This window comes from Cyprinus carpio, chromosome B20, assembly GCF_018340385.1.
Source record: "Cyprinus carpio isolate SPL01 chromosome B20, ASM1834038v1, whole genome shotgun sequence".
NCBI lineage: Eukaryota > Metazoa > Chordata > Actinopteri > Cypriniformes > Cyprinidae > Cyprinus > Cyprinus carpio.
This window is the reverse complement of record NC_056616.1, coordinates 16,677,044-16,687,283: the sequence shown is the minus strand read 5'-3', so window position 1 is coordinate 16,687,283 and position 10,240 is coordinate 16,677,044. Positions and strand designations below refer to the sequence as shown.

Below are 10,240 nucleotides of genomic sequence, written 5' to 3'. Positions count from 1 at the left end.
TGGTTATATCTGAGGCTGTTTATCTCTACACATCCTTCTGAAGAAACCCTGATCATTTAAATCTGACACTTACCTGTCTGAGCAGCACATTTTTTTTTTTTTTTTTTTTGAAATGTCACGTGTTGCATCGCTTCAGTTTATAGTCTTGTTTTTGGCACAAGAAATTACTAACATTTATATGGTCTACTTATAATGCTATTAAAAACAAAATGTGTTCATGTATTAGTTCTTTGTGATCCAAAGAACTGTAATAGCCTACATTGTAATAGTTTATTTTTTTTTCTTAAACCCTAATCCTGACGCCCCACAGTTTGTCTAATTAATTTTGATGTAGCAAGAAATCCCAATGAGAGAAAAACATATTAGAGGTGATTACTCCACTGAATGTTTGTAATCACATGACAGAAATTCAAAACGGTATGCCTGCAAAAGCGTTTTCTCTTAATAAACAAAAACATGTTTCAAAATTGCTTGCCAGAAACTACAGAGGGAGACACTCCATCCCCAAACCCCCACCCTCTTTTATCCTCCATCCCACCCTCCCTGCCTCTGACACACACACTCACACTCAGCTGCACACATGCCAGGATCCTCACACTGTACCTGAGCACTCCACTCCACGCAGCGACCACCCACGCTGGGATCCAGTGCGCGCGAGAGACGGACAGAGTGGAAGGAACCCACTGCTTTCCATAGCTGCACAGCTCCTTGGAGTCTCTTCATCATCTTTCCCCCACCAACACCCCCCATCATCATCACCACAGTCTCTTCAAGCCAGTTAGATCATGAACCTGCTCTTTTCTAGTTGCTAAGGAGGGGAAATCGAGCTCCGAGGAGTGGACGAGGCGGTACTTACCAAGGTAACGCGCTCTTCCAGTCATCAGTTGTTTGTGTGTGACTGTGTGTCACTGTAAACTTGTACCCATGTTCGCTGGCGCTGAATGATCAATTGTCATGTCCAGCGCTGAATTCAAGTGGCTCCCGAAGTGCTGGTGAGTTTGAAGTGAATCATCCTGTCGCCTCGCGCGCGCTTGTATTGAGGCTGGCGCGTGTCTTTCAGTGACGGGTTTTTCTGTCGCCTATATTCGGCATCGCTCTGTGGAGTGCTGTGTGAATTGGGACCGGTGTTCCTGTGGGGACTGCGCTCTGAAAGCAGCTGTTTGTCTATTTTAAAAAAAAAACTACACATGTTTGTAGTGCAATGCGGCGCTGGGAAATCATGCCCACGCGCAAATTAATAACATTTCTACCTTTGGGTTCGCTGGTGTGGATCACAAACAGCTGTTGTGAGCGCGCACTCCTCGTGTGGCCAGCGCGGAAGAGCATGACCGATTGAGGGTTACTGAAGAGAAGTCCACAAATGATTCGAGCAGATAAAAGAGTAGCATATCTTCCGTCTTTTCTAGCGCACTCGTGTAGGTCACACATATAACCTACTGTGTAGTGAAGTGCAGCCTGCGATGAAGACCAAATGCATGGAGTGTTTTTTTCTTTTTGTATTAACAGACATTTTTTCCACTGTTTGTAAAATGCAAATGCTAGACATCTTAAAATAATCGATGTTTAATCGGGAAGGTTTTAGGGATGTTTCTAGCGCCGTTGGGGTTTATGTAGAGTGCAGGCGTGTCTGTAGTTTGTTGTTTTTAATATGTAAAGTAAACAAGAATTTTATAGAGTAGTGTTAAGGCTCAAAAACCTCTCTGTATTTTCAGTTAAGACGCTACAATTCCTGTAGTGTAGCCTAACAGTACATGTTCCACTAAAAAGCTGCACGAATGATGTGTATGTCAATAACAACTATAGGCTACCTTCTCCATTATGTGAAACTGAAAACTGATCTATTGTCTTCTCTGCTGACTCCAATTATGAGTGGTCGATAAATCGCTTTCTGAGCAACCTATTAGCGTGGAAAGCTGAATCCCTCGGCGTTCATAACCTGACAACAAGTGAACTTACACATTTAAGGCAATTAGAGGTGGACATAACCAAATGTATTTTCTAGGTATAATTTCGTTATTCTGGCAACAACGTTTTTCTGTCATTTAAGTAAATATATTGATTTCTGACAGCTGCTGTCTGTTAAAAAGGGAGAGAAGAATCGCGAGAGCTATAGTTTTTGTATGCGCGGACGATCTCACCCGTGCTTTCTCCAAAGAAATTAAACTAAAGAAACTTTTACTTTTTAGACCTATTTTTTCTGTATTTTTTTTCTTTCAAATTAACATAAAGAAAAAAATATTAACACTTGAGTGCATGGGGGGTCCTCCCTTACTAATTAAAAAAAAATTATTATGCGCATTATCCGGGTGATTAAAGTATACTTTCTTGATGAATTTTCAGCATGTAGCCTACACATTACTCACACTAAATACTAAAAAATGACCTTATGAATGTGAAATTCTGTATTCTATAATGTCACATGAATCGTCTACTGTATATTCTGAGTTACATAAAGCATGTGTTAATTGAATAGCCTAAAGTTGAAGTCATTGTTCTTTGAAAATATTCCCCTCTACCCATATATATTTGATATTTACTGTACAAGTACTCCATAAGGTGCTGGAGAAATTCATTCTGGTTCCCATATGTATCATCAGCGTGTTCGAATTGAATGTGTGAAACTGTAAAAGATTTGAGAACTAGGGCAGTCTTCCATGCTGCTCCCACACTTTGCAAAACCCTACTGCAGGACTTTCTTTCCTCAGTGGAAATAAAAGCTTTTTTTAATTTTTTTATTTTATCAGTTCCCAAGTCTTGATAGTATTTTAAGAAACAGTGAAATCTAAGAAATGTTTTATTGAAAATACTCCCATGTACTTTCTCAAATCTCATTTACACTTTCACACAAACAATTGTAGGCTACATATTTAATTCATTGTCTGGATGACACTCTGGAATCTATTCGGTTTGACTGATCTCTTTTCTGTTCTGTCCTTTCCCCAGAGACAGAAAGAGAGAACAAGAGACCAAGCATGGCCCAGGCCTCTCAGGAGCAAGGTGCAGTGGGCATAGCTGACCCAGATGAGGATTCACCCAACATGATTGCTTACAGAAAGGTACTGCTGCATTGCCTTTAAATATTATATGCTTTATATTTGCAATCTTTAAAGTCTTGTCAGCAAGTTAATGCTTGAAAGCGAAAGCAGTTTGGTCAGCAGATATATACAATGAGGGTAGGGCAGACACACAGTCATGAATATTGCTCAGTACTGGATTTGAATTTGAATGAGTTTATTTCTCTGTTTGCTAGTGCATTGTCATCCCTTGATATTTATTCAGCTTCTTTGTGTAATATTTCTTTTCTTACCTGACCTTCATGGTCTCTGGGAGTAAAGAGAAGTTGGCTAAATGTGTAAAAGTGTCTGCTTGGAAGCATATAGAAAACCATGAAGTGTTCCTTTATAATACTAAGAATTTATGGCTATGCATTTCATATACCATCCATGGCTCCAGTGGTAAACCTCTGCTCCAACATGTAAAGGTCTAAATGTTTTTTTAGAGAAAGAGACATACATTCACCATGTCAGTTTTCTGTAATTGACCATATGTGTGTTTAAGATGAATTCTGATCTACACTGAGAAAATAACTGTCAGGGGTGATGAATTTCTTAATGTTAGCATTCTTCAACATCTCGCTTGTATCACAAACCCATACTAGCTTGATAACAACCTTTTTTTTCTGTAGAAACTGTACTTATTTGCTTTGTGTCATCTTTTTTGCTTGACCAGTTAGCTGTGGACCACCCACAAGCAAGTCTTTTATGGAAAACCAAGTGAACCATATTTGATGCCAAATGATTTGCTTCTATCTGAGTGGAGATAATCAGCTCAAGCTGGCGCAAAGATTTTGAGCCCAACTGCAGCGAGATTGAAGTCAACTGCCAAATTGCTAGATAAACATTGTGGTGGAGAGTGCACCTTTAGATTAAGCCAATAAGACTCAAACAATTTTTATACTAATCACTCTTTGGGCACCCTTTGCTTAGTATCTTGATAAAATGTTAATTATGAAAAGTCCATGCCACTAAGAATTATAGAGTACAACTGATATTATTACACTACCAGAAATCCTTTTCTTAATGAGATTCTTTTCCACTTAAAATATCTAAAATTCTGTGAAACAAAGCAAATTTACTTTTGGAAGAGCAGCAGGCATAAGAAATTAAGTCTTGTTTTCAGAGAATGCATCTTCAGTATGAGTGTATTTTTTACTTGTTTTAAGGTTAAACAAGTTACAAACAAGCGAAAACATCTGCCACTGCAGTAAGATAACATATGCTTAACTTCAAGTTGTAATATGAAAGTCTTAATATCTTATGCAGTGTTGCTTCTAAATTTGTTATTTTTGGATATTTGTACTGGCAGGCAAGTCACAAAAACTTGATAAAAAGACAATTTTTTTTGCACTTTGCAGTGTTCTGTAAATATTTAATAAATATCATTGCAGTTATTATGTTGATGAATATTATTAAACAAAGTTTGGATGTTTTTATTATTAAAAACACAAGTGTCAACAGCTTAAAAAACATTTTAAGGCTGTACAGTGCTTTATTGTACATCAGTGGATCTTAGTACTTCCTGTTATGACATTTGGGGCTCTTAAGATGTGGGTGTGGTTGACACAAAAGAAAAATGTCAGTTTTGAACAGTGAAGTCTTGGGGTGAGATCATGAATAAGACATTTTGTACAGTACGTTCCCAATCTTAGTACCTTTGCAAGAGTCAAGACATTTATTAAACAGAATATTTTAGACATACAGGAAAGCCTCTTTGCACTGAGAGAAGATATGAAGAGAGAGTCCATAGAATACAGCTGTCAATCATTTTAGGATTGTGTGGAACTTGCATAGGATAGAGAACACTGACTTACAAAGATAGGATTTCATTGGCTCTTTGATTGATAGCTTGCTGTTTCTTTAGTCGCTTACTACCTCACAGGTATATGAGATAGGCACCAGATGGCTCACAATATGCTTTAGGCACATGGGAGAAATGCCCAGTGCCCCTAGGGCATGAGCATGAGTTCACAGCGAGTGCCATTCTTCTGTGTAGAAACAGACAAATACCCAGTCAAGAGTGATGGCATGGAAGTCTCTCCTGGAAAATGAGTCCACAGAATGTCTCTCTCTTTCTCACTTTGTGACTCTTAAAAATAAAGGTTCTTTATTGGCATCTGTGGTTCCATGAAGAACCTTTACTATCCCTGGAACCTTTACTATCACTTTTAATTTCAGAAAAAGTTCTTTAGATTATTAAAATGTTCTCCAAAATGGTTCTTTTAAGAACTGTGTGTGCACTGAAATATCTTTGGGGAACCCAGATATAATCTTCTGTGGCACTGCTTTAAAAAATACTTTTATTTTTAAGAGTGTACAGTGATGGCTGACTGCTCTATTGCACACTGTTGCAGTGGATGTTGTGTCTTGGTACACACTTCATCTCAGTTTTGCTCTGCTTTGGGAGGAGAAACAAGAAGGGATATCATGTGCATGTGTAAACAGACACAATTAACCTGGATGTGCAGCGAAACAGGACTGACTTTGATGAATTTACCCATTAAGAGAGCATGCAAAGCCCCACGGGGCGAACATCATTACCATGTGCGAGAGATGCAGAGAACGAGGGTGAGACTATGGAAGAGAGTATTCAATGGCTGACAGCAAGCTCGGTGTGTTCTGTTATGGTGCGCGAACACATGCTGTGTTCTTATGGCTTGAAAAAAATACATTCTTCCCCCTGCATGGGGAATAATAGATGTATGGTCACAACCAGTAGGTTATCTTGTACTACTTTTATTCTGATTCTTGGCAGAGAAAATGCTTTGAAATCAACTTTATCGACTGCTGTTACGAAGGCTATTATTTGTTTCTGAGGAAATGTGATGAGACAAAATGCCTCAAGGTTAATCTGTTTCACTGACATCCACTGACCCTTTCAAATATGTACAGAACTAAGTGAGAATCTGACACGTTTATCAAAAATTCTGTTGGGGCAGCGGAGTATTTTTAGAGTGGTTCTGTGTATTTGACTTCCCTGGCAACCTTCAAGGCTTTATTGTATTATATAAACGTAATACAGTATCCTTTGGATCTTGTTTCTTATGACAGTTCCCAGTGCAGCTTTATCTAGTGAGATATGTGGATCTGTTTGTCTGCCTCTGCAGAAACTTATCTGCCAGTTTTCCCCAAAACTGCATCTAGAATGGGAAGCTATTTTTCTAACATAAGCCCAGGTGAAAGTCAAGTAATAAAACAAAATATAAATACCACTGCAGGTTTGGGATCAGCAAAAGTTTTGAAATAGATTATTGCTTTTATTCAGTAAGGATGCATTAAGTTGATCAAAAGTAGTATGATAATAAAAGATAGTAAAGCCATTTGCAATGTTACGAAAATGTAATAAATACTGTACTTTTGAACTTTATGCATCAAATAATCAGCAAATCATATTAGAATGATTTCTGAAGAATTGTGTGACACCGAAGACTGGAATAATGACAGAAAATTCAGCTTTACCAATAAGAAGAATTATATTGAAATAGAAAACAGTTACTTTAAACTGTAATAGTATTTCACAAAATGCACTGTATTTTGGACCAAATAATTTGAATCAAATAAAGCTGGTAAGGTTGGATGTAAATTATACAATGAGGAAGACAGTTCTGTACAGTGGAATGGAATATGGCCAGCTGAATTAATCAGGAAGAGGGATGGATTCAGAAGGACGTTTATTTCTCCGGTCACATCTCAAGTGTCACCCGCTCTGTGCTGACCTCAGATGCCCTTTAAATCACTGTCAGTCTCACTTCAGTGTGTGTCCACCTTGATTCCCTTTCTATTGTCATTTTATGACTATTGAACAGATCATGCACCTTTTAAGTTTTAACCTTTCTTTGTATGCTCGCTGGTTTTACAACCATTTTGTAATTTTGAAACGGGCTTATCTATTCAATGCTTTGTTGATTACAAGCTAGCTTCTGACAGTCTATCATGCTGGGGAATTTGTATCAAGTGAAGTTTTCTAGCAGAAGATAGAAGAGAAATATTTTACACAAGATTTATGTCTTACTTTCATGTTTACAGCTACAAAAGGCTCAGGCAATTTTCCTGGCCGATCTCAGGAAAACATAACTGACTAGGGAACCACTAAAGCTTTGTTCATTTTGTTTTAAGGGAACTGAGCCGATGATTTGCAGGTAGCCACAGATATGACCTGTGAGACTGGCTGAACTGAGGGAATATCACAGTGCATTTTGACTCATTGCCTGTCAGTATCATATACCTGTTCACTTATAGCTTAACTAAACCTAACTTAAAATATGATAGCTATATTACATTATATTACACAAACAAAAAGGATCATTGATAGGCCAATTTTACAATTTAAAAGACAATAGTCAGATGTATTATGATGAATATGACTTTAATATGTTATTTGTGAATGAAGGTGAATTATTTTCCATTTAGCAGCCACTTTTATTATTCAGAGTGATGCTAATTTCGTTGTACAGGAGACCGTCCCTGGAGCAATCTGCAGTTTAGTGTCCTGTTTAAGAGCCCATTGGTCACAAAAAAAGGTGTTGGGATTTCAGCTACTAAATTTTCTGGGTCAGACCTCTTTTGGGTTAAACCTTTTTGTTAGCAATTTAGACAACCGCCATTTCAAATTTGCATTTGGTTTTCCTCTACTGTGTCCTGTTGAGAGACCATGACAAAAACATGCTGAACATTGCTAGATCTAATCAAGAAGCAACAAAGCAAATCATTCCCAAATGATCTTTCTTTTTATTACAGGTTTGAAGGATGAACCAGGTGGGCAGAAATATACTTTGGAGGCTCTTGAAGCTAATTATATCAGTGGAGCCTATTATCATACCATATTCAGCTATAATTAATTACTGTCATCCATAGTCTGTGCTACAGTGGCCATTTTTGGTTCAGGGCCCCTCAAAGAGAAACAACCGTAGTGAAAAATGTCTCTCTCCATATTTTATTTGGCATGAAAATGAAGTGAGGGTAATGATAAAACAGAGGGTGGGGAGATGCTGAAGAAGAGCGTTCTGGTGCTAGTTGGACAGATAAAGCAAGACGACTTATTATAAAACAGCAGTAGCTTGATGTGCTCTTCATTACCACTTCACACAAGCAGACAGAAAGGACTGGTGCCCCATTATTGCTTTGTTCTTGTATTTTTGCTTGTGTGTGTATGCAGGTTTATCCTTGAGTGTTTGTGTGAATTCTGACAGCTCGGTTAATTATTTCTTTCAAGCTCTGTTGAACTTATTCGTGCAAGTATTTCTTTGGGCAGATTTCTTATTTGTGTTATTTTCTCCACTTAACCAATTAGTTTATGACAGATAACAGAGTTCACCATCGTTCAAATAAACAGCATTTCGCCTCTGCATATAATATAAAATGCCAAATCTGCACATTTTGTTTGGTGCTTTACACAATCAATTCATGTTTCCCTCTTTATGCTCAGATGCTGCCTCCAGCTGAAGGCTCCTACCTTGCTTTTGGGACTAGCAAGCACATGCAAGAGTTTGGTAATAAAACAGAATGCTGAATTTGTACAGAATTTGTTGTATAGACTTTGGGGAAGTGGCAGGGATTTGGATCTGTTCCCCTGCACTATTTGAGGAGCATTCAAGGGGGTCACTGAACTGGATTAAACTCTCGTGTAAGCAATAATACAGTTTCATTTGAGGTCAGAGAAGGTCTCATGTTTCATCCGTACTCTTTTGGGCATGTTAGCTCCTGCCTCCATCCCCATGATGTCTATATATCAGGGCCGTTGCAGCTCTGGCAATGTTTTTCTCACCCTTTGATTATTTGTTTGCACACAAAAAGAGTCATTTACTCATTGATCTGCTTGGGACTTGAAGTGCTGTCATGACATGATGATGTATCCCGGTGGAACGCTCCAATATGAAGGACATTCAGGAGGGGGTGGAGCAGGCATCCTAAATCTCTGTTTTTCAGTTTATGCAGATCGCCTAGTATAGATGAGCTGCATTATTTTTTTAATTTTCCATATGAATATTCATAGCAAATCTGTTCAATTATTGAATCATACTAAAAGACAACAACCTCTTTGACCTAATAGCTACCAAAAAGAAAAGAATAGTTTACCCAAAACTGAAAATTCTGTCATTATTTACTCACTCTCATGTCATTCCAAGCCTGTATTTGCTTTGTTCTGTGAAACTAAAATTCTTCCAAATATTTTATTTTTGTTTCCCATTGACTTCCATTATTTTGACAAAAATACAGTTGAAGTCATTGGGAGCCGAGACCGTTTATCTACCAACATTCTTAAAAACATATTTTTTTGTGTGTTCTGCAGAAGAAAGAAATGCATACAAGTTTGGAAAGACTTAAGGGTGAGTAAACAATGACAGAATTTTAATTTTTGATTATCCCTTTAATATCACAATGAGATTAGTATCAGCAACCTCAGTTGTTTTTTTTTTAGGATCAGAATAAGAAGAACAGATGCTAATATTGTTGCAGCATGCAGTTTTTTTCTGGACAATCCCCCGCTATTGGGCCACATTAGCATATGGCTGTATGCAGGTTATTGTATGCTGAAACAATCACATCATTTGCAGTTAAAAAGACCCAGAGCCCTACTTTCCAAGGTGTTATTTCATGAGCATAATGAAGGCGGCATTTCAAAGGCAGCCATTCTATGAAAATGGCATGAAGACCTATTCATACTATGGGTGAGCACAGACCACTTCTTGTGAATCTGTTATGAGCCAGGGCTCACGCATTAGGTGTAAAGATTTGTATCGAAGCCTCTTCAGAACAATAGAAAGATACACCTGTACTTACAATGCACCTTCTCAAAAGAGCACCTGGTTCATCATGTTCCTAATTGTTTATTGTCTAAAAAGCTAGCCCACACACACATTTTCTCAAAGGTTACACAATCAATCTCTCCAAACAGCACATCTCAGCAGATATCTGAGTAGAGTTGGTATGTGCGGAGTCATTTTGAAAAAATTACAATAACATAAACTGTTCAGAAAAGTTATTCTTATTAGCTGTTAGAGTGTTGCTAGAATGTTGGCAAGTTGTTCAGAGTGACTGCTAGGCACATGCTTAGAGCCCCAAGTAAAAAAAGGGGACACCACGAGGATTTGGATGTGACTTGTTGAGTCCCACTTTAAAGGGGTCATGAACTGCCTTTGTTTTTTTATTTTAAAATAAAAAACATCATCATTTAGAAGTAATAG

At 37.9% G+C, this 10,240-nt stretch overlaps 1 protein-coding gene across 3 annotated transcripts in view; it reads left to right on the top strand.

The window, feature by feature from the left end:
* Positions 1 to 343: 343 nt before the first annotated feature.
* Positions 344 to 10,240, top strand: part of LOC109084348 (regulator of G-protein signaling 6-like) — a 65,079-nt gene continuing 55,182 nt past the window's right edge. The window contains exons 1-2 of one of the 3 annotated variants that reach the window (XM_042746222.1): positions 344 to 860; positions 2,944 to 3,056. In XM_042746222.1, coding sequence (XP_042602156.1) covers positions 2,973 to 3,056 — 84 coding nt within the window. In that variant the 5' untranslated portion in view covers positions 344 to 860; positions 2,944 to 2,972. The other 2 variants (XM_042746220.1, XM_042746221.1) reach the window with 2 other exon arrangements.